The sequence below is a fragment of the Ursus maritimus genome, unplaced genomic scaffold, assembly GCF_017311325.1.
Source record: "Ursus maritimus isolate PB19 unplaced genomic scaffold, ASM1731132v1 scaffold_7, whole genome shotgun sequence".
Lineage (NCBI taxonomy): Eukaryota > Metazoa > Chordata > Mammalia > Carnivora > Ursidae > Ursus > Ursus maritimus.
This window is the reverse complement of record NW_024426885.1, coordinates 61,746,230-61,771,508: the sequence shown is the minus strand read 5'-3', so window position 1 is coordinate 61,771,508 and position 25,279 is coordinate 61,746,230. Positions and strand designations below refer to the sequence as shown.

Genomic DNA, 25,279 nt, shown 5'->3' with positions numbered 1-25,279 from the left:
AGCCTTTGAAAAAGTCTCTATTTAAAAATTCTTAAATTTGCCTCTAAATGCAAGTCGTAATTAATAGACATTGGAGTTTACACTCTAGAGTGTAAAAACACCCTCGGGCACAAACTAATCAAGTGTGTGTGTCATGCTGTAAACTACAGCAAGTTCTTTGTTTGACCCAAAAAAAAAAAAAAAAAAAAAAAGCTTGCCAAACAGCAGTTTTTCTTTGTCAGGCTCCTTTATTGTCTCATTTTTGTTTTCTCCCTACCTCCTCCCTACTCACCCCTTTGAACCTGGCTATAGTATTTAAGAAACTTTGCAGGTCCAATGTTTTATTGATAGTTTTCATCAAGCATGAATTTAAATTTGAGAATAGATTCGGTGTCTTAGCCCCTTTTCTTTTTGATAAATAACAAGAGGTTTCTACTTATGATTTTCTGTCCTCGGGGCTTTATCATTAAGATTAAATAACTGTAGTCTCAAGCATGCCACTGCACAAACATCTTTTCAATTACGTGAGTAACAGATGCCTTCACAAAGGAACTATTGAAAATTCAGAGAGCCTGTTTCCAAAAAAGAGAGAAAAAAAGTATCAGATGATAGAAGAATGTAATTGTTTACCATTAAAATATATCCTTAACTCTTCCACTGAAAACCTCTTGGAACATTTTGGTTTTACCCAAGTTATTACAAAGTTCGATCAAAATAATAAACGTTTGGGGCCATTGTTGAACATTTCAGCAGCTCTGTAACCTGTGGTATCGCACAGACGTGGGACTTCAATGCAGCAGTTGTTTGCCTGTTTTTACATCACGGACACTGCCTGCCTCCATCTGTGGGGTGCTCATTCTGTTGAAAACACTGTAATCACATTTGTCTATTATTCTTGAAATAATGTTCATCTGCCCTTGAAATGGATCCATGCAACTTGATTCTGAGTCAGTCATTGTTTTCTCCTTGAGAGGAAGGCTTGCTGGTGGCAGCGTGGAGGGCTGGGTGCTGTCTATGGTCTGTGTCCTCTGCTGTGAGCATGTATTGTCATCCCTGGGGCATAAAGTCAGCCTTCCTTAAATCCATCCCAACTTTCTTCAATGCGGTCTTCAGTTGAAAGGCAAGGGGCTAACATCAGTCGAGACCCTCTTAGAAGTGGCAAGGAGGCACCATAGAAGTAAAGCCCCTGAGGAGTTTCATTCTAGCTGGGGAGGCCGTGAGAACCTCAAGTGTGAGTGTAAGATTAAGTGCTGCAGGCTGGACTTCATGGAGGATATGATTCTTGAGTTTCTCTTACCATCCAACATCAAGTTGGACCTGATCCAACCACAGTTGCCACCTTTTAGAGAATCTTGGCGTAGTTATCCTGGCGTTCAGTAAGAGGAGTGCCTGAACCATAGGGCTGCTTCTGTTGTAATGGGTTGACTCTTTGTGGAATGGCCTCTGAGAAAAGGAGAATGCTCACCCTGATTTTTTAGTGCCTTAAGAGCTTAGGGTTCCCTCCAGCCAGGGTGATCAGTTCGGTATCTCCTCGTTGTTGGTGTTTTTAGGTGTGAAAATGTGCCGCTGCCCTGCTGGTATGAAGGCAGCTCAGAGAAGCAGGCAGATCTGTGTTTGAACTCAAATTTTGGCGCTTAATAGCTGCATGCCTTTGACTAGTCATTCAATTATTTCACTCTGAATCTCAATTTCCTCATCCATGAGATGAGGATAAAATAATGTATCTGTATATACTTTTTTTGTAATGGTTGAATTTAAGGTATACAGAATGTCTGGGATTAATAGGCACTACATGGTGGCTACTATTAATATCATTAACGCCTAAACAATATATAAGAACAACCAGAAGTTGCCCTTCCCACCCTCCCACCTCACCTTTTCACCAAGATCCCCATAGACCAACATAACTTCAGTTCAGGGGGCCTGCCATCCTCAAGCTACCTCTCTCGCGTTGACAATTCTTTATAAGAGTTAAGCCGCCATCTTGCTGGGGCCAGGCTCCTTGTACCCTTTATTTTTCTTTCTTTGCTTAGTGTTACAGGCACTTGAGGGCCATAGAGGAAGGTGTTAGAGTCATCCATGGGCCTAAGAAACAACTTTCCCACCACTTCAGGGGCAAAGAGACGACGGTATTAGTGCCTTCAGAAAAGTTTCTTATTCATCTTCTGCTGCCTCTTGAGTAGGTAGGGCTAGGCAGGTAATTTTCCCAAGAAAGAGCTTTTCTGAAGACAAGTGGCCATATATTGTTGTTCACCTGTTGGAGGAGGATACTGGACACCTCTTTCTCAGCTCTCTTGGTTACTGATATTTTGCTTCTCACACTCTGCACACTATTTTTTCTGCTTTACAGAAACTCACACCATAAAACCAAGGAGATCTTTACCCAGGGCCCACATCTTTCTCAGATGAGCTTGGCTTTTGAAAGAACAGGAACAAATTTTCTTTTGTACTCAGTGAGTGTTGTGCCCACTGAGGAAACATCCCACTTTTGTGTACATTGCCGTAGCACATTGGTGTATTTGACTTTTGTTTCGGTGCCTATCACCCAAAGGCTCTTCTGCCATTTTGGTCGTGGTCTGGAACCCTGAGAGGTGAACTGTATGTGAGATTAGAAACTTTCTATTCTTGAAACCTTAACCAGTGTGCATACATCACCTTCAAAAAAGAAAAATATACCTTCTATTGGCTCCATATTTGGTGAAAGATTGCTTCCCACACTTCGCAGTGAAGTTATATTTTCAATTTCTGGCTGAGAAGGGAAATGTCTGGCCAAGCCTTAGAATTTATCAACCCTGGAATCAACTTGGAGGTATAATGACTTCATTTGGGATCAGATCAGATCCGAAGCCCCAGTGGAACCAATACATCATTTCTTTTCTACGACTGTGAAAAAAACCTAATATGTGTAAGAATAGCAGTAGCATTTTTGCCCTGACAGGCGCACCAACATTTTTTCCCCTCTGCCCCTGAGATATTCTGTTCCGAGGGCACCAGCAGATCTTTGGGCCTAGACTTTGTCACAGGTCTGATGCCCTGAAAGTGTCTACAAAGTAACTAGGGTGTGTTCAAGGATCAACTAGAACCCTAAAAATTTCCTGCTTCTTTCCCCAAATCTCCAAATTGAATCAGTTCTAGACAATATTATAATATTGTTTTGCAGAAGCTCTATAAATAGATGGATTCTCATTTCTCCTTCTAAGCACTGTTTGCTCAATGTTTTGGCCCCAAAGTTCAGTCATTCCATGCAAGCATTAATCAACACAGAAGATTATTAGTGGTTACTCGTTCAGATGAGATTTGACATTATTTTCCCTCTGCCTATGAGCAGGGGAGGAGGAAAGCTGCCTAATAAAGATGGAGAGTCTTTTCTTCTTTTGTATGAAATGCAAATGATGAGGACATGTGCCATATACAGTTCTGGAGCATGAGGCTGCCGGGTTTTGTTGAGAAAGAGAGGCAAGACCCTGGAGGATTTTAGAATTTGTAAATATAAAATTATCTGCCTTGGTGTTTAAAAAAAATAATAAAAGGGAGAAAGAGTTGGCAGGTTGCCAGATTACTTACATTACAGTAATAGATTTGCTGACCCCTGACTTCTGCTGTAGAGAAATGTATTGAATTTTTCATAATATCAGATGAGGCAGATCTAAAAACCTAGTAGACGGCACACCATTATTTAACTTGAGATTTAACAAAGCCGGAATCTTTTCAAACCCGCAATTTCTCGTATGATGATAATTTAGTGGCTCAGATGCTAATAAATCAAGGTTATAATGCTATTGATTTGTTAATTTTAACTTGGGTTGATTTTGGTCGTCTTTATTTAAAAAAAAGAAAAAGAAGGAGAAGGAGGAAAAAAAATCTTGCTTTCACAGTGACTGAATTTAATAAGAATCTTGGTGATAGCAAAAGGCTCCCCTACTGTTTCTGCTTTGGGGTGGAAAATGTTATTCTTGTATTATTCCTAGGGAAAAATAAAATCTCATGCTGCTACAAATCTTATGCCTATGGAAAGATGTTATTTTTTAATACATGATGGCTTACCTATTTCAGAGCCATTAATGGCATCGTAAATAAGCATTTTGCTAATCTGAAATGTGAAATCTGGATAATAATAAAGGCCCATGTATCCACCTCGCTTTCAATTCCCAGAATAGATGTAGATCAGGGGTAAAAATCTCTCTGGATTTTCTAATGAATATATTGCTTCTCTTCCCCATTACTTCGGCCCACCTAAAACCCAACCCACATTCTTAGAGTTGCAGCCCATTGAAAATATTTCTCCTGTGTAATGAGTTCTTGGGGGCTGGGGTGCATTTTTGCTTTTATCTGTATAGTTTAGAACCTGATTAAATCTTTGTTGTACTACAAATATTTGAGGAATAATCATCCGCGAGGCACAGGCATGTTGCATTATACTAGATTCTTGATACAATACAAACGTCCTCCGCTTCCTGCATTGGGCAATGTTGACCTTAATATTGGCTAACCTGTTTTTAATGGTATCCCATGTACGCTAAACGTTTAAATGTTCAGAAACCTATAATAGCTTGCGTCCTCTTGCGCTGTAAAAACTTCTAATAATCAAATGATAAGATCATATCCTGTGGGGTAATTGTGTTGTACCGTGACAGGATAACTGAAAAAACATTCAGTGAAAATTGCACCAAACGGAAATCACTATATGAACAGCGATTGTTTGTGTGCTGGGCGAGACCGTGCCCTGTTCTTCAGGGCTTAGCTGGTCATATTTCGACTTGTTTCCTTTTAGCTGCTGCCTTTCTTGTTTTATTTTGGGAACCTTTTTTCCCTGAGCCACTATAATTATCTTTCAGTGATTTAGAAGGGGGGGGGGAGAAAAACCACCCAATTGACCTTTACACACACACACACACACACACACTCACTTGCTCACATAGACTCTCCCTCTGGAAGCCTTGAACAAGCAAGGCTTGTGTTTGGATTCAGTTTTACCTTAGTCATGCCTCTTTCCAGATACAAGAAACATTTAATTCCACATTTCCTGCTTCTGGCTTTAGGCCTTTGACCAGCAAAGTGAAATGTATTTTTTACTGCTGTCGGCCAGCCAGCTGCTGAGTTGAGTGAAGAAGAAAAAAAGGAGAAAGAAAGAAAGAAAGAAAGAAAGAAAGAAAGAAAAGGGGAAAACAAAACAAAAAAAAAGGAATGAAATGGAAATGTTGCCCTGCTTCTTGAACCTGCAGAGTTGGGTGAGGAAATTCAAGTCTCCTTAGTGCCCACCCCTCTGGACGGCCTGGTGGGCCCAGCACCCGACCCTCAGAGCTGGAGGTGAGGGGTTCTGTGGGGCCCACGCTGGGTGTGTCCCCCAGCCAGTTCTGTGCCTCCTCTCACCCTCTCCCCACACCCAGAGGTAACGCTGTCGTGCTTCTCTGCGAGGAGGGCCCCTCAAGGTGAGAGAGGGCCCCTCAGTGAGAGAATGAAGTCAAGGGCAAGGGTGGTCCCAACAAACAGCCACCGTCGGAATACCCAGACTTCAGTGCTGCTGGGGTTCCCATGGCAACCAAACACAAGTAAAACAAACCTATCTGTCCCAACAATAAAACATGTTTTCATTAAAGTCTCTTTAAAATATTTTTTTTCCAACGTACAAACGTAAAAATATTCAATGCCTTTTGCTCCCGGACAAAAATCCCCGACCTGCCGACGTTAAAGGGAATCAAGTCCCTGGCAGAACTGCGCAGATAAAAGGGATTGGGGGTAATGTTGGGGACTTTACAGACGAGACGGGATAAATTCAAGTATGAACAAGATTGCTTTTTTCTCTCGTCTTCTGCTTAGTTATGCTTTTTATTATATAAACATTAACTGTAATATTACAGTGGGAAGCAGGTATTTGGCGGCCATATATTATTTTAGTAAGTCTACACAGAGAGAACAGTTTCCAGTTTTAGCAGCTGTAACATGTTTAAACTCAGTTTGTAATGGGATCTGAAGATAACTATTCCCCATGGGCTGTGTTGATCTTCATGGCTGGCCCACTGCCAGATGGAGGGCTCGAAACTATTATTCACGCCTCCTTGCACATACCTTGTCCGAGCATGCTCAGTAAATGAATTTTGTTTCTAATACGTTGTAAATTGGGATTTCATTTTCCCATAATTTACTTGGTATTTTATTAAACGTTGAAATATTATCACAAATGTCCGCACGTCTGTACCAACAAACCTGAACAGTTGTGTGTGTTTAAGGAGCTGGGATCCAGATTGCATGGTTAGAAACCAATTTCAGGGTAGCTAACAGATATCCAAACCGAAGAAGTTTTTGCCTGGAAGTCTTAGTTTAAAACATAATTAGGGTTCCCAATATTTGAACAGATTTATGTTGTTTATAAGCCAAGTACATTTTCTTCATTGAGTCAACTTGTCTTATTTAAAACAAATTATGTTTGCTGTATTAAAGTTCATATTTTTAAGGCTGAGTCTTGTATTAATCCCACAGTGAGTCATTAATCATACCAAATGCATTATAAAAACTTTAATCACTGAAGTTGAAACTGAGATTGTAATGCAATCCATCCCTTTTAATTACATCAGCTATTTTTCCCTTTCAGATCAAGAGCTATGTTGCAAAGGGAAAACAGATTAAAACTAGAGCTGTTTGATGTTTCTCTTTTTAGAACAATTTTATGTACTTTGTTTTAAAAGTTATATAATTAAAGTGCTTGAATTTTTCAGCCCTCTGATTTTTGTGGCTTGAGTGGTCTGTCCTCCCTCCTTCTCCCCAGGGCCCTCCTTTGTTGGGCACCCCAAAACGGAGCTCATTCTGGAATCCCCTGCCGGCTTCAGAGCTCAGAGGAAGACAGCTGCCTCTCGGCCCCACTGTGCTTGCCTCCCATTAGCCTCTTTATCTTAAGTGTCTGGTCTGTATTTTGACGTGAATGAAAATATAAACTTTGGAGTCCGGCATCTCTAACAAATGGTGGGATGCTTAAGCAAATTATTTAGCCTTTCTGGGGCCTCATCTGCCTCATCTGTTAAAAAGGGAATGATAATAGTAGTCGTGGTAGTAGTAGTAATAATAATAATTATAGTAGTGCCCCACAAAGATGCGGAGATTACGCGGAATAATCTACATGTGTATCTGGGATATTAACGCGGGGCATAGCTGTACCTCCTAGAATATCGTCCTCATGAGGTCAGGGGCTTTGAATGTTTTGTTCACTGCTGTATGTCAGTGCCTTGAGCTCGGAGCACACAGTAGGTGCTCCATAAATAACCGTTGGCAGAATGATAAATGAATGGCAGCCATCATGAGTGTTGCTGTTATCGCGGTGGTGCCGTTGTTGGCGCTGAGCCAGGTTCCGTGAGCTGTGATAATGATGTTAACTTCGGATGCTTCCGTTGGTATCTTTGGTATATAGATTCACAAGACTAGAAAGATGTCTTGCAAAGGAGTATATAAGTTACCAGGTACTGGTTTTTGACCGAGGGAGTAGAGCCCTAAACTGTGGAGCAAGTTTCTAGAAATGCACTGGTGTCACTGGAGATAGAGTCATTCAATAAACCGCTGGTATTGAGAAAAGAAACTAAACCCCAATAGCTTCGATGTTCCTGGAATTGCCTCCCATGATTGATCATCTCTTCTGATATCCTTCCAGATTAATCCTACCGTATGAAAGGTTTATTAAAGGAGAGGAAGATAAGCCCCTGCCTCCAATCAAACCTCGGAAACAGGAGAACAGTTCACAGGAAAATGAGAATAAAACAAAAGTATCAGGAACCAAACGCATCAAACATGAAATCCCTAAGAGCAAGAAAGAAAAAGAGAATGCCCCGAAGCCCCAGGAGTCATCAGAGGTGAGCTGCTGTCCTCCACAGAAATATCTCTGTGAGACGGGTCCTGGCCCAGGTCTACCAGACTCCTGCGTCCACAACCGGGTCTCTGCACCCCTGCAGCCCCAGACTGAGAACGCCTCCCATCTCAGCCTCACAGCTCCCCGGAGAGGGGATCTGTCGGTCTGCTCGGGAGCTGGAAGGCAGTGCGTGGTATCAAATGGAATAGGCCAAGAATAGGATCTAGAAAGATGGGAACATCCTGTAGAAAACTGAGAGCAAATGCCAGCTTTGAGATAGAAGGAGCCAGAGCTTCAGCTCTGTGAAGCCAAGGGACTCCAGTGTGAAAGATGTGGCTTCTTTGCCATTTCACAGCCAGTCTATCTGAGGAGCTGGTGTGACTTTGAAACACGCTTTGTGGGTTCTAGCAAGGAGGGATGTTGAAATGATGCACCATGTCTCTGCGGGACTGTCCTCGAAACTTCAGAGATGGGTTTGCCTTCCATTATGGACCTCTGTGCAACGGCCTTGGGTTGAGACCCATTTAGAAATATCTTAAGGACATATCATTTATAGGAGAATTTGGAATTGTTCCTCTGGAACCATTATTATCTCTCATGTTAACAGGTAGTTTCTGAACCTTTTAAAACCAGTCCCAGCCACCCACAGCCCCCAGCAGCTCTTTGGTAGAAGCCATTACTGTCAGCGTGCAGCCAGTCATGGAGGCTGATCTGGGCTCTGTTTCAACATGAATAATAAAAAACCCTACTGCCCGTAAAAAAAACCAACTTCGCAGCCACATTTGGAGACAGCATGTTCTAGGATCCAACCCCAGAGGGAATTTTGGTGCTGATATTAAACACCCCCTAAAAATCAGGTTTATAATGAACACATAAGAGACTCCCTAATTAAACACTGGCTCTAAATACACACACACACACACCATATACCAACCTCCTTAGAAATTAACCTACCCAACGGGCTCTTGTGTAAGAAGATATTATGAATACCAAGAAAAGACATTTTTGTTGTTTTTATTTTTGTTTCATAATTATTCTAAGCTTTAGTAATTAAAAAAATGGGGGACAAAGATGATGCAGAGAGATTTCTAAACATCTGCAAGCTTGCAACATAAATGGCCAAAAGCAAGGAAATTCCAAGTTAAGGCTCACATTCCATTCTTCCTTTATCCTGTTGGCCTGGTGATTTATTATAGGGTTTTGGATCAGTGAGTTCTATTAGATACCATATGTACAGCATTGCCAAAGCACCAGAGGACAAACTGAGGCCAGAGGCCAGCTGACCTTTGAGTGGCTCCACTTTGGGGATGAAGTTTGAAATGGTTGTTTTGTGAGATGGGGGAGGAATCCTCAGCCCATTGCCCTGAAGCCCACCAGCGTGGGAGATGCTTGTTGCCAAGAGTAGGGCCCGGCTCCCTCCGGCTCACAGAAACCCTTAAAGCCTTCAGGCTCCCTGTTTCTTACAGGCCCCAGTGTCTCGGGGCATTATAAGGTCTGGAGTGTCAAAGGTTATCATGTTCAGGTCATTGGAATGACCTGGAATCTCACACCCTCCCCAAGTTGACTGGATGGTAAGAATTGCTCCCCACTTCCAACATAGACCCATGGATTTGACCAGGTGTCTTTCTTCTCATTGACTGTGTGTTGGGGTTTGGATTTTATTGTTGTCATTGGTGTTTTTATTGTCCTAATTTTTGATGTTTTCCATATGAAACAATGAACTCAATGGAGATAGGAGGGCTTCGAAAGCCGTCCCAGGCAGACCCACTGCCTTCAGGTCATTGGATTGCAAGTTGCCTGGTGGGAAGGTACCAGACCGTAAAATGCCGTCCCAGAAAAAGGGTCCTTTACTTTTTTTCTGCCTAGCTGTCAGAGACCCCCTAAACCTATTTTCCAGTGACAACCACAGAACTCCATGTAACCAAAGGCCTGGGTCACAGAAACTTCAGTGAGACTGAGTACCCCTGCAGCTTCACTTCAAACCGCAGCCCCATCAGAAACTGACATTTAAATGCAATTTGCCTTTTTCCCTTGCCGTGCTCATTTTCCTGTATTTTCATGTAATGCATAAGCTCAGGAGACCCATGATGACTGTTAATGTAGGACAAGTAATGATATTTGTACTGGAAAAGACAGCTATTAGTACAAAAGAGAGAGAGAGGGAGGATGGAAGGAAAGGAGGGAAGACAAGAAAGACGATAAGCGAAAGCTCTTAGGTCTAACACATCACTAAAAGACAGGGATATCTTCAAGTGGTTTTAAGGAGAAACATCTCTGAAAGGGTGTGATTCCCTAAAATGTTTGTTTCTATGCAGCCCTACACCAGCATCCTCAATCTTACCCAAAGATGGTAATGTGTCCAATACTTCTTTTCTTAACAAAGAAGAACAACGTTCAAGGGATGAGATGGGGGGGAGGGGCTTGGGGGAGAAGACCAGTTCAATACAACTGTTTTGTGACTGTTCTCTAAGACATGTCAGGACAGAGTGACAGTTTTGAAAGGGGCTGTCAGCCAGCTGGGTCACAGATGGAAAGTTAAAATGACCTTCTAAGGTCAAACTTTGCACAGCCCCATAATGCAATGAATGGCTCAAATTGGGCCCACAACTTCAGTCAATAGGGACACATAAAGAGCATCCATCTCATTGACTACAATGTATTCCAGTGAACAGAAAAGCTGTATTTGGGGCGGTGCTCACTGCCTGAATTTTGATAACTTCATTTTTAGTTTTAATAGAAATGTAGTTTGCTACAGCGTAGAAGGACTCCGAGTCCTTCTGTCCCTCAGGTAGACAGGCTGGTGTTGCATCTGCATAATTTCCCAGTATTGTAGCATTTTCTGCATGTCATAGGGCACTGAGTAGAAATTAACACTTACGCATTGCTAATTTTATGCATCATGCTGAACGCATTAGGATGGGATTTGCTCTCAGAGAAAGGCAAGGGGTTCTAGTACGTTTGTTGCTTGTTGTTCGCATGGGGTTGGTTGGTTTTTGAAAGGGAGATGCTTAAAAAAAAAAAATCTTTCTCCAAAGTGTCATGAAGCACAACATGTAATTTAAAACCCATTTGGATAATTGACTGATTTGACAAGAAAACAACCTCAGAATTAAACTATATATTAGAATCAAGGAGTGATAAGATTGTATACCGTCAATAGAGAACACTTTGCTATTTTGATAGGTGTCTCACAAGGGACTTGAGCGAATATGCATTTCCACCCTAATGTTTCCGTAATTTAGATTTCTTTGTTTAGAGCTGTGATTGGGGGGTAATAAAGCTTTACAGAAACTCCCTGCGCTGATTGACAAGCCTGTTTTCAAGAAAAACTGCTGCGTGTAATATTTTGTTTCATAGCAAAATGTGTCAATGCATTTGGCTTCCTTCTGACTGCCTTTTGAAATATTTTATCAGGTTTCATCAGAGCCAGAGAAGGAACAAGAGACTTTAAATCAGAAGAGCATCTCTGAGCCTCTCCCAGCAGCAGACGTGAAGAAGAAAGTGGAAGGGTACCAGGATTTCGCAGCAAGGCCCCTGGGGTCTAGAGCAGACCCAGAAAAGGACAACGACCCAGCTGAAGGTGCCAACAGTGAGAAGGCAGAGGAGCTGGGAGACAAGGGGCCTGCTCCTGCGCTCCCGAGTGGCCCTCCAGCCCCTGAAAGGGGTCCGGCCCTGGCCCTGGCCCCGGGGGCTGGCAAACAGTCCCTCAGCTCTCCCAGTGCTCTTGCGGACTCGAAACAGGACCCCCAGCCCTGCCGTTTTACAGAGAGCCCGGAAAGTGAACTCCAAGAAACACCCTTCCCTGGCTTCCCCAGCGCCCAGCCCCCCCTGACAAGCCAGAGCGAGCTGGAGGATGACAAGCTGCCTGCGATGGCGGACTACATCGCCAACTGCACCGTGAAGGTGGACCAGCTGGGCAGCGATGACATCCACAACGCACTCAAGCAGACCCCGAAGGTCCTGGTAGTTCAGTCATTTGACATGTTCAAAGACAAAGACCTGACTGGGCCTATGAACGAGAACCATGGACTTAATTACACCCCTCTGCTCTACTCGAGGGGCAACCCGGGCATCATGTCCCCTCTGGCCAAGAAGAAGCTTCTGTCCCAAGTGAGTGGGGCCAGCCTCTCCAGCAGCTACCCCTACGGCTCCCCACCGCCTTTGATCAGCAAAAAGAAACTGATGGCGAGGGATGAGCTGTGTGCGGGTCTGTCCCAGGCCCACCACGGCCAGAGTACTGACCACATGGCTGTCAGCCGGCCGTCAGTGATTCAGCACGTCCAGAGCTTCAGAAGCAAGCCGTCGGAGGAGAGAAAGAGCATCAGTGACCTTTTCAAGCATGACAAGCTGGGTCGATCCGATCCCCACCGCTGCAGCTTCTCCAAGCACCACCTTAGCCCCCTTGCTGACTCCTATGTCCTGAAGCAAGACATTCAGGAGGGCAAGGAGAAGCTCTTGGAGAAGAGGGTGCTCCCCCACTCCCACATGCCCAGCTTCCTGGCCGACTTCTACTCGTCCCCCCATCTGCACAACCTCTACAGACACACCGAACACCATCTTCACAACGAGCAGACGTCCAAGTACCCCTGCAGGGACATGTACAGGGAATCGGAAAACAGTTCCTTCCCTTCCCACAAGCATCAGGAGAAGTTCCACGTGAATTATCTGGCGTCGCTGCATCTGCAGGACAAGAAGGCGGCGGCGACAGAAGCCCCCACGGATGATCAGCCCACGGACCTGAGCCTTCCCAAGAACTTGCACAAACCCACGGGCAAGGTCCTGGGCCTGGCGCACTCGGCCCCGGGGCCCCAGGAGGGCAAGGGCGTCTCCCAGTTCCAGGTCATGAACAGCCAGAGCCGGGACTGTCACCCCAAAGCCTGCCGGGTTTCGCCCATGACCGTGTCGGCCCCTAAAAAGTACCCCGAGTCACTCTCCCGGTCGGGAAAGCCTCACCACGTGCGGCTGGAGAACTTCCGGAAGATCGAAGGCATGGTGCACCCGGTCCTGCAGCGGAAGGCCAGCCCCCAGAACATCGGGGCCGCGCGGCCCATCAAGCGCAGCCTGGAGGATTTGGACCTGGTGATCGCCGGCAAGAAGGCCCGGGCCGTGTCCCCGCTGGACCCGTGCAAGGAGGCGTGTGGCAAGGAGAAGGCCTCCTCCGAGCCCGAGGGCGAAGGCGGCAAGGCGGCGCACGGTGGCCAGGCCGGGGCCGCGTCGGAAGGCCACAAGCTGCCGCTGTCCTCGCCCATCTTCCCAGGTTTGTATTCCGGGAGCCTGTGCGGCTCGGGCCTCAACTCCAGGCTCCCAGCCGGCTATTCCCATTCTCTGCAGTACTTGAAAAACCAGACCGTGCTTTCGCCACTCATGCAGCCCCTGGCTTTCCACTCGCTTGTGATGCAAAGGGGGATTTTTACGTCGCCGACAAATTCTCAGCAGCTTTACAGACACCTGGCCGCGGCCACACCCGTAGGAAGTTCATATGGGGACCTTTTGCACAACAGCATTTACCCTTTAGCTGCTATAAACCCTCAAGCTGCCTTCCCATCTTCTCAGCTGTCGTCCGTACACCCCAGTACAAAACTGTAAGCCCGGCTCTGCCCGGCGTGGCCACCAGAGCTTCCCTCCCCACCCTGGGGGTGACGGCTTATAGAATTAGAAGTCAGTATTTCTTCTAATCCGGGGGTGAGATCAGTCCCAGCCAAAGGGGCCGCCAAGGGGAGGTGAACATACCTGATTTTTCTGGGACAACTCCAGCCTTGGCTGGTCAGTCTGGAGCCCCTTCCAACACAGAAGCCCTTGCACCTAGATGGTTCCCTTTGCACGAGGGTCTCGTGAAGGGATGTATGTGTACCCGGGAAGAATTTAGAAGACCCGGTCTTGAGTTCCGACGGTCAGGAACAATCTGGGCAAAAAAAGGGGGGGGCAGGCATGTCACAGGAAGGGGCAAGGAAGACTGGCAAGTATTTGCCAAGGATGCCCCTCTTTTCCTAAAACTCTCCAAGGTTCAATCAATGCAATGTATAGTGGAACTTCAATAGATCTTTCATTTTGACACTATTAAACAATCCAGAGAAGTAAACACTGTTAAAATGACTGTATATATTTGCTTCTTAAAACTACCCGGATCACTGTTTGCTCACCTAATTTATATACAAGTAGTTCCATTTTCTCCCAGTTCCTTCTTGTCCTTTTTTTTTTTTTTAATTAAACAGTATCGCTTTTGTTTGCAGGTCTTTTGTTTTTGTTTTGTTTTGTTTTATTTTGTTTTGTTTTGTTTTCGAGGCTGACTGTCCTAGTTGTTGATGCGTGTTTGTAATTTTTCCACATCTTATCATTTTGAGCAGCTTTGGGTGGTAAAGTTATTGTTTACAAATTGAAGCAACTGATTCTCGTGGAACAAATGAAAAAGAAACAGTTGAGCACACAATAGTGCCAAGAATGTTCCTTTGCAGATCCGCAACTTAAGGATTTTGTTCCTCATAAATGGCATAGTTGAAAGAGCTTATACACTGCTTACCCGGCCAAATGCTTTGCTTTGAAGTATTGGGTTATGTGAAAATATCGAGCATTGTACTTACCTTATCTAGGCTGTGAAACTGTCCTACATACCAGAGGAATCATAAAAACAAAAACCTCACTGGCAGCAAGCTGCTTAATAACAAGAATCTAGAGGACATATTTGTGGGCTGCACAGATATTTTAGGAATTTCAGAAATTAGAACAGAAGCCAAAATGATTTACATTGGTGTTGGCACTGATCCCTTTAAACAGTGTGGGAAAGGGGGTTGGGAAGAAGATGGAGCTCGTCTATCCAGAAGAGATCGGGCCACTGGAGGCCCGGGTGCCAGATACCTTCCCTGGGCCGCGGTCCTTTGAGTAATAGGTAGTCACGTTGCCTTCATCGAGCTGGTTTCTTGCTGCTCCCGAGAAGAACCGCCCAGGCCACATGTCTGGGGAGCACTGGCATACTGGATTACCCATTTCAAAAGAAAGTCATCTTCTCTGGGGTTACGGGGCGTTAGATTTGGGTGCTCTGCGCACCCACTTGGTGGCGTGTGGCGTGTCTCTAACCACCTGGCCATACGGTCCGCTTTATGATTTCTTTTGTCGTTGGAAGAAATGGTCACGTTGTTCACGCAGTCAAAAGACGTGCAGAGTGTGTATTGTCCTTCCTGCCACATGACTGTGTTTGCTGCTGGGTCGTAACATCAAGGTGGATGCATTTTCTAAGCGTGTGAAAAGTCCATCGATACAGAGTGGCTTTTCTTTCCAAGTCCCCTCCCTGCTGATAAGACTGCTTTGATGACCTCCCCAGCCGACCCTCCCCTCCCCCAACACTCCCTGTAGACCCTCGAACCATAGTTAACCAGTCTTTTACCTCGGAGATATTACTTCTATGAAAATTGATGACAATTTTCAACTTCTAAGTAGGTAACTTGACTGCAAAATAATCACGACTGGTCAACAATGACCCTGCGGCTCTTAAACAAAGCCCTGCATGCCGGGCATTTATATTGAAATGTCTCCATGATATGAAGCCAAATATTCAATGTAACATACTTAATATCCAAAGGTGGAAACAAAAGAATGTAGAGATCTAGTGTTAAGAGTTCCATTTGCTTCAATTAATTATTTACCTTCCTGTGGAATTTCACACACATATATATATATTTACATATATATATATATTTAATAGAACCATAGATAGACTAGTAGAATATAGATTATAAATGTGTGAGTGCAGATTATCCTGCTATTGCACAAGATAGAGGGGGAAAGAGATCTCAATTCCAGCTGGCAGACTGCTAGCCAGGACACCTAGAAGAAAGTTGCATAGATTGAATGGTCGCAGAATCAGAGGACGTGGACGAAGACGGAGTCTCCAGTGTTTCTGCAGCAGGCATGGGCTAGATTGTGCATGGTTTCTGGGGTTTGTTTCTCTAAGAAATGGGGGCCCCCTGTCCCTGGTGGAGCTCACCTATCCGTTTGGAATATGGGCATTTGTTTTCCCCGCTACAGTGATTTCAGTCTGGTTTCATCATGTTGGAATTCGATCACACCATTTTTCAAACAATGTTAACATAGTCCAGCTTTTGTTTTTCTCATCTCTTCCGAGAGGAGACTCACTGTTTCTGTCTGAGGAAGCTCATACCCTCGGCAAAACATCAGGACAAATAAAGAGAAATGGGGGTATACATTCTCAACAGAAGCAGTGTGTTATTTGTTTTAAAACTCCGAACAGAGATCTTGGAAATCTTTCAAAAAAACCATTGAATTCTTCATTGGCTGAGAACTACATTTTAAAAAGTCTTAAATAGGGCTTTGTTTGCATTGTTTGAGTTCAAGGGGCCTTATTATTGAATGGAATTGCACAAGTCTTTCTTTGTGCAATCAAACCATTGTTATTGGTAGTTTAGTAAAGGAAACTGTGGAATCTAATTGGCAATGGAGTCATAAATCTATTTACTGAGCGTGGCTTCCAAGAAATGTTGCAATTCAAAATAGCACTAAGTCCGTGATTTACTGGAGATTTGGAGATTCTAAATAATATTAAAAAAAAAAAAACACAAAAAACCCTTTCCAATGCAACTCCTGGTTTAACTTTTGGCAACTCAAAAAAAAAAAAAAACAACAAAAACCAAAAAAACAAAACAAAACAAACAAAAAACCCCACCCCAGCCCAACTGAGTTTCAGAATTAAGTATTCTTCTAGTAAGTGATTGGAACTTGTAATATTTGCCACAGGACTGACTTATTTATTTACTAGCTAGAAGCTCTTAAGTTCACTTGTTTATCAGGGCATATACAGAGGGTTTGTTAAAACTCAATGTTGACTTTACAACTTTCTGACCTGGTGCATGAATTCTCAAGTACTGTATTTCAGTGTGTTGGTGTGTCTGATGGAAATTTCGAGGTGATCCCACAAAAATATTTTATGTAGTGTGCCTTCAAAGAGAACCATTTCTTTCTCTTCACTTGTTGTCCCACAAAGTCACATCTGGTGGTGGTCAGCCAAGTCCCATCTGGTCCAGTTTTACTCTTGTCCCAGTTTTAAAGAGAAATGGGAACAAGTTTGCCCTGGTGAGACCCACACCATTTCAATGATTATCCTGAGCACTTAAATTCCAGTGTTGGCTGTTGATGTATTTGATATTCTGCTTGTCTCCCTATGGTTGAAATATGTCTGAAAAATAGCAGCATAATCTCTTGGCTGTTTATACTTTTTTAAACTTTCCTGTGTTGTAAATATTGTATACTTTTGGTGATCCCAGCTATGTAACCTCTCTGCTCTGTAAGGTGATTATGTGTATATAGCAACATGGCCCAGTGATATTACATAGTTTCCCAATGGAGAGGTTATTGAGTAACCTTTGCATTCGTTTAAACACTACCAGAAGAATGCTGAGCCAAACTATAAACACTCAATTTTGTATGTTTTCCAAATTGTACTTATTACTGCTTTTGATACTGTATTACGTGCCAATAGTTTCCCAATCACATAGCAGGCAAGAGATATTTTGTACTTTTTGATCCACTGTAATATTTAATAAAAAATGTTACTATCTGTTTCCTTTGGGTGTGAGCAATCTGTTACTTCTTCCTGAGGAGTCCTGGGGCCTCACAAAGCTTCTTTCCACCCCATCATCTCCAAACTGGATCACAGCAGTGATGATGGTGGCAGTGCTGGTGGTGGCGATGGTGACGATGGTGTCTGTAGTTTGTTGAGAGCCTGCTGCGTGCCCAGCTGGCATACAGTATCTTTAGTCTTCGGAACCGCACGTGAATACAGCTATGCCCATTTTACTGATGAGAAAACTACGGCTTAGAGAGATAAATCAACTCACCCCAGATCATCTAACAAACTGGCAGAGTCGGGAATTGAACCCAGAGCTCTGAAGTCTATGACTTCCTTTGTATGCTACAGGCCTGTCCTGGCAGATAACAAAAGTCACTGTCTGTTTACTTGGTCCACAAAGATTTACCCATGCCTCAATTGCCAAGCATAGCATTAGGAGCTGGGAATACAATGGTGAGGAAAAGATAAATATTGTCTCCCAGGCTTACATATCTTATGAGAAAGAGTTAATCAAGTAGTCACCCATAGAAATACAAAACCTCACCCTGACCTAGTTCCGGGGGAGAGGAAGATGATAACTAAAGTGATACATGAAGAGGAAGTGGTGACTAAAATGACATGTGAAGGATGAGTATGAGTTGACCAGGTGATAGGGAATTGGGAGAAGAGGAGTCCAAATGGCACCACATGTGCAAAGGCCCTGTGGCAGAAACAAGTTCGGTTTATCATGGGAATACAAAAAAAAAAAAAAAAAGAAGAAGAAGAAAAAGAAAAAGAAAGAAAGACCATGTGATAGAAGCATGATTTACAAGGTCCGGGGAACGAGGTTGAGGTGAGGTGAGAGAGTATAACAGAGGCCAACTGGGTCAGGCTAACAGACCAGACTGAGCATTTTGGTCTTTTTTCTAAGTAAGAAGAGGTTGAAGCGGGGAGGTAACTTATTTGGATTTCTTTCAGTGTCACCTTCTGGCTGCTGTGGGAAGGCTGACTGAGAGCAGTCTAATACCAAGATGGTAGTCCTTTCATTTGGAGTAGTGGAGTGGTAGAGTGGACATAGTTCAGAGGTACTTAGAAGGGTGAAGAGACTTAGCAATGGATTCAATGGGACAATTGATGGCTATTCAGGAAGAGCCGAGAAGCTGGGAGAGCAGCATTTTCTGACACCTGATGAGGATGGACAGAGCTCTGACCGGCCGTCCCCTTCATCCTCCGCCTCCAGGCTTCCCCCTGGTTTTGCTCCACTTACTATTAGTTGAAATGAGGCATTCACAAAGTAGTACCCTGTGTGCTCCCTTCTTAGTAGGTCTCAGAGATTGGGGCCCGGGGAGAGGTTGGACACACTTTGATGGGGGTCTTGTTTTACTACCCACACCTTCTGGTCAGGATGGACTTGGAAAAGACTGGAGAGAGTAAGCTGCTAGCAAGCATGTCTCCACAACTTGGGGGGAAAAACAGACGGATATTCTGATAAAAGACACTAGATGCTTTTTCTGATCAGGGAAAGGACCAGCAAGAATTGCAGCAACATGTCCTGGGCTTCACCCCCTTCTTGCTGGCTATCATCCTTTTGTAAATCCAAACACCCCAGACCCAGGGAGGACCCCGAGCCCTGTGGTCTCCTCGCCTTCGCTCTGATTCACGTGGATTTCACCATATCACGTGAACTGCTATGAGAACATCAAAAAAATGTTCTTCCATCTATGACATATTCAGCATTTATAGATCTGATACTTGAATCATACACAACAGGAAACATCATGATAAGTTATCTATTTTTACCAGGCCTGGCTGGCAAATACTGTTGGGAAGGAGGGTGCTTTTGCTAAAGATGTCACTCATAGTGCAAAAGCAATGAAAATGCCCAATGATTTATTCTAGGAAAGTGGCCAAAGTTGACAAATGTTTTAAGACTGATAGTGACCAGGAAGTGGGTGATCGTTTACATCAACAAGTATATAAGTGGCAGGAGGTGGGGAGTGGGGTGAAGGGTGAACTCTGGCCAGGACTAATGTGAAAGAAAGCATAGCCTTCAAGGTTGGCCTAGGGAGTAGAATCAATCACATTAATTTGGGCTTTGCTAATTCAGAATTCCTGAATTTGGGGATCTCGAGGCTAAGCCCTGGGATAAAAAAAAAAAAAAAAAAAAAAAAAAATTCCAAAGTATTTGTTTAACCTGCTTAAAAGAAAAAACTATTTTTAATCATGTTAGCCATAACCCTAGCCATTCAGCCAACCGAGTAAGGACAAGGTGATCTGTTCCCTGAGGCATCCATACAACAACTACTACTATTTTAATTATTGTTGAAACTCTCTCCAGGACAGAGCCGTCCCATGGAACTTCCTGGGTGGTGGAAATGCTTTATAATTCAGAGTTGTCCTATGCTGAAGCTACTGGTCAGTGTGGCTACTGAGCCCTTGAAATGTGCCTCATGGGATGGAGGAACTGACTCTTTAATTCTATTTCATTTTTATGTATTTCAATTTAAGTAGCCGCTTGTGGCTGGTGCTTCCTACGTTGAACAGCAGAGCCCCAGAAGGTCCAACTGGTCAGTGGACACATACGGATATAGACCCTGTTAGTGTCAGGTCAGTATCCGCATGGAAACTTTAACATAAACACTAAAGCAGGGGTCCCCGGGGGACTCAGTCGGTTAAGCGTCTGCCTTCGGCTAAGGTCATCACCTCAGGGTCCTGGGTTCGAGCCCCGTGTCATCGGGCTCCCTGCTCAGCGGAAAGCCTGCCTCCCCACTGTGCTCGCTCTCGTTATCTCTGTCATTATCTCTGTCTCACTCTCTCAAATAAATACATAAATAATCTTAAGGAAAAACACTCAAGCAGACCACGCTAAAGAGACAAGAGTCTCTTCTTGGCAGAGCTCCATTCGTCAGTTTGGGGGTGGCTATAGATTTAACACCATTTTTCACTGAGGATTAACACATGATAGGCATTTAAATACTCAACTATTTGAGCAAATAAAGCATTGAGAACACATCAAGAAAGAAGTCTCCGGTTATGACATTTTGTCATCAAGTCCCGCTTCTTCTGTTCCGTCTGATTGTGTAAGGGCTGGAGCACGACTTCCAGAAAGTCGCTGCCGTGTCGGTGCGGCCACACTGCCTCACTCCACGGGAACTGGACCTTCAGCTCTGGAGTCGGGGAGAGGATTCGACAGCAGGCGGGAGGGCATCAAGCAGGGAGAGGCGGCCCCAGGGACCAAGCGGGGAGGACTCCAGGACAAAATATGGTCGGTGTCCCGTCCTTGTCCTCCTGCTTCACACCTGAGTGTGTTACCTTATTTCTCCTTTCCAAGCAGTGACAACAACAACTAATGACACAGAGCGACAACTCCGTAGGTGACAGACACTGCTTTACATGTTTTGTTCTGTCCGTCTGTTTGTCTTTCGCTATTGATTCCTTTGATCCTCAAGCGTCCCATGACATAGGTACTATATTTATTCCTGCTTTATAGTTGAGGAAGACAAGGCTGTAACTGAGTGTTTGCATTACCAGAAGGCTCTTTCTGAGGTTTTTTTATTGTGTCCATCTCTTTCTCCTTCTTTTTCCTGCCACCCTGACTCGGAAATTCAAGCGGTCAGCCAACAATGTCACATAACACCCTGAGGTTGTTTATCAATTAATGAGGCAAAAAAGAGAGCAGGCACCAAGAAATAGTATTAGGAAAGAAAAAGAAGTAGACTTTTTAGAGAATAGTATTAACTTTAAGCTTCTACACTGGAAAAGTTAGATGAAAGGAGCTATTTTCTACAAAAATAGAAATTAACAAAAATTTCCCAAGGGAAAAAAATCTCCAATGACAATGAAAAATTTCATCAGGAGTCAAATAGTTCTCCACAAAAAAGCACCAAGGCCAAATGGTTTCAAGCACTTCGTCAGAGACTTGAAAAGAAGAAAAACTATTCAATCCTTTTTATGGGTTTATTTTGACCTCATTACCCAAACTCAAAAAGGACAGTGAAAGGAAAAAAAAAAAAAAGATCAGTCTTACTTATAAACCAGATGCAGCAATCCTAAGTAAAATTTCAACAGAGACAGAGACAGCCAGCGAGAGAGGGAACTCAAGCAGGGGGAGTGGGAGAGTAAGAAGCAGGCTCCCAGCGGAGGAGCCTGATGCGGGGCTCGATCCCAGGATCCAGGGATCACGCCCTGAGCCGAAGGCAGACGCTTAACCACTGTGCCACCCAGGCGCCCCTCTAAGTAAAATTTCAGAAAATTATAGAAGTTTATGTTCATATATGTACATTCATACACACACAGAAATAGGCATTCTACATATATGTCCATGTATAATACACTAAAATCTCATGAATATTTGAAATGTATTACAAACAGTATCATACCATGACCAAGAAGAGTTTATCCTAGTGATCTAAAGTTGGCAAAATTTTAATAATTCTATTAATATAATAACATGTAAAAGCTAACTAGAAGAAAGTTAAGGTGGGCATATACCTCAAACAATACACAGTAATGCACAGATGAATTTCAAAGAAGAAAACATGAGAGAACCATTTTATAATCCAAGAGTGGGGAAAGCCATTCTAACCATGATTCAAAATTCAGAAACTATAAAAGATGGTTCTCTATGTAAAAATTAAATTTCTATATGCAAAAAATAAGCAGGTTCAAAATGCAAATTTTGTGTTGGTAATAAATATTGCAGTTATAAAAATCAGGAAGAAGATGGGCAAATGACAGGAAAATGTACAGCTCTTAAGGGGCTTACAGGTGCTTACAGGTGCTTCAGTGCTTCAGTGAACTTGGGTCAACGTGCGCAGCCACGTGACCACGACCAGAAACAAAATACAGCACACCTCTATGTTGGCAGAACGTTTTCTCATGAGACTTTTCAGTCAATTGACCCACTCTGACCCTGCAGGCAATCACTATCCTGATTTCTATCATCAGATTTGTTTTACTTGTTTTCGGCACTCTTAAAAATTCAGAACACAAAGATATGAACCATCACCTCACTCCTTTAATTTAACGTAGCACTAGGTCCTTTGCACCGTGGTATGACAGGAAGAGGAAGTAACAGGTATTAGCGTTAGAAAGGAAGAAGTAAAATTGAACAATTTCATAAAAATATGATTGTTGATCCAGAAAATCCAAGAATATTTACAGATAAATGACTATCGTGAATGACGGAGCTCAGCACATTTGCTGGGTATAAAATTAAAATACCCAAGTTCATAATATTTTGATCAACCAGCAACAACGGAACGGATACTTAAAAAAAAAATTTCCTTTCAGAGGAGCAATGAAACCAAAAGTTACCTAAGAATATATCTAACAAGATAACTTGGGAAGTGATGTGGCAACATCTAGTCCAGTTGTAGATGTGTTTACTATAAACTCAGCAAGAACACTGCTGGATGGATCTGGAGAACCCTCACTCTTGTACTAAAAGGAGGAAGTGGGGGATGCTGGTTGCAACCGGGGTTCCTACCACACACAGAGGAACCCGGAGACCCAAAACCACATAAAAATCCATTAATGAAGAATCGATAAGGAAGTATATGGATTAATAGGTAGTAGCGACAATGAATAGTTTGAATATCTATGTAGCAATGTAAAGAAGTCATCGAAAACTTGATGTTGAGTGAAAAAAATTGCAAAAAAAGTTCACACGGTGTGGTCAAACATAAACCAATAAGGTAATACTGCTTATGAACATATCCAGTGACTATATAAAGACGTATACAGCAAAGCATCAGCATCGGATTATTTAAAGGAGAGAGGAAGGAGAATCTGTCAGGGGAGGAGGCCTTTAGAGGCATATAAAGTCCACTTCTTTATGAAATCTGGAGCCAAATGGCAAAAGGTTAATATTTATTGAATTTGAGTGGAAACAAAGTATGAGGTATTATGACATATTTTGTATATTTGAAACATGATTCCTACTTTACAAAATAAACTAATTGACACATAACGTTGCATGTGGGGTAAAGACATGTGGATTTGCAGTCTCCAAGCCTCAGTTAACTCATCTGTAAACCGGGGTAACTAACCCGTGCCTGGCCTCCTGTCAGTGCTGCTGTCACGATGCGAGAACCCTCCATAAGCCCTGAAGTCCCGAGCAGTGGGCATCCTGACGGCCGCTGACCTACCAAGTCCCTCCCGTGGTCAGCCCCTTGCTCGGAGCCTCTGATGCTTTTAGCCCACGTGCCCTCCTAACACCATGGAGACACAGGTCGAAGAGGGCCCGGAAAGGCGAAGTGCATGACCCAAGGCTCCTGGGGAGGTGAGTAGCAGACACAAGGTGCAATCCAGGCCCATCTCTTTCCAACGCCTCAGCTCGCGATCACTGGGTGGCTACTTCCCAGCCCAGGCCTGTCGGCGTTCACCCACAGACACCTCCCAACACGCACCTGCGTGTTAAAATTAAAAACTTCTTAAAAATAGAATACATCCCAGGAGTAGGATCAAGACTCCTACCTACTTCTCTTCCTACCCACCCCACCTACCGTCAGGGCAAGGTGGGATTTTTTCCTGGTTGCCTAATAGAGAGAAGGATGGCATCTCCTCATTAGGGCTCGGATCCCCCATACTAGCTCCGCCCCGCAGTGCTCCTCAGCCCGGGCCTCAACAGCGCGGCCCTTCGCCTCAGACCCGGGGCCTGGCCAGCGGGTATTCGGCAGGTGCCCATGGACTGAACAAGAACGCCCTTCTGCTTTTCCTTGGAAGCAAAACTTTGCAGATTTCAAGAACATAACGGGCATGATTTCCAGTTTAGGCTTCTAATCCCTGTGTGGGTGGGACAGTGCTGTGCGTGGAACAGCAAGCCGGCCTGCCCAGAGGAGGATCAGAATAGGGCAGGAGTGGGTGTCCAGACTCTCTCCTGAGAAACTGAGGCTGCAAAGTAATGGGCTAGTTTCCATGAGCCAGGAGGATTCATTTACAATTCCTCCGCTTCCTCCGTGTGTGTGTGTGTGTGTGTGTGTGTGTGAACTCAGGCACTAAGCTTACATGCTCCCCCATATACAATCTCGTAACAACCCTCCAGGGCTATGCGATCACACCTTCTTTACAGAGGTGGAAACTAAAGCTCAGGTTACACAACTCTCCAAAGGTCACCTAGGGCAATTATGACAAGGCTGTAATTCAAGCCCAGACCTTCTGCTCTAAGAGCACATCTTAGACCATCACCTCTTCTATTTCATAGAGGCCCCAAGAGGGAAGCTGTTTCACGGTATAGTAGAAAACCATCCTACTGACTCCTTGAATTCTCGAGGCGCTGGGCATGCTCTCACTTTTAACATAATGTCTAATTCCTGAAGGAGGGCCGCTCNNTCCCATGTGTTTAAACCAAGTCATATTCAGGAAGAAAGTCCAGCTTCCGTTAATTTGGGAAGTTATTTTCGTTTAGAAGGGAGCCAAGGGTCAGTGGTCTTCCCCAGGTTTAATACCTTCGTAAGTAAGCAGCTTAGATCTGGGGATATCAATGTCGGTGGATGAAAAACAGACCTTTGCCTGCTCTGATTTCGTGACGTTGCGAGACTAATGTCTGTTGATTCTTTGTTGCAGTGCAAACAAGGCACTGAGCTCTTCATACACGTTATTTCATTTTTCCATTGAAAATGGAAAATGTCTAGAGGAGGAAACGGGGTCTCAGAAAAAGTAAGTAATTGGCCCACAGTCACCCAACCAGAGTGAGCACTGATTGTGAACCAGGATGAATGGCTGGTGTCAGAGTGCCCAGAGCTGACCCAGCAGGGATTCACCTCTTAGGATTTGCACCTTTGTCTCGATGGGGGTAAAAGTGAGGCCCACATCCAGGCACTTGGGCTCTTTCCGCCGGGCCTCTTGGTGACTGTTATTTTTCAGCTTTCCGGGTCTATTACCCAGACTTTGGGGAGTATGTCTTTGGGAGC

At 44.0% G+C, this 25,279-nt stretch overlaps 1 protein-coding gene across 2 annotated transcripts in view; it reads left to right on the top strand.

Annotated features, from left to right (window-relative positions):
• The window catches only part of ARID5B (AT-rich interaction domain 5B), a 176,170-nt gene extending 158,791 nt beyond the window's left edge, over positions 1-17,379 (top strand). For both annotated transcript variants that reach the window (XM_008695923.2, XM_008695924.2), the window contains 2 exons: positions 7,616-7,814; positions 11,225-17,379. In XM_008695923.2, the coding sequence (XP_008694145.1) occupies positions 7,616-7,814; positions 11,225-13,396 (2,371 nt within the window). In that variant the 3' untranslated portion in view covers positions 13,397-17,379. The remainder of the gene's footprint in view (positions 1-7,615; positions 7,815-11,224) is intronic.
• The last annotated feature ends 7,900 nt before the right edge of the window (positions 17,380-25,279 follow it).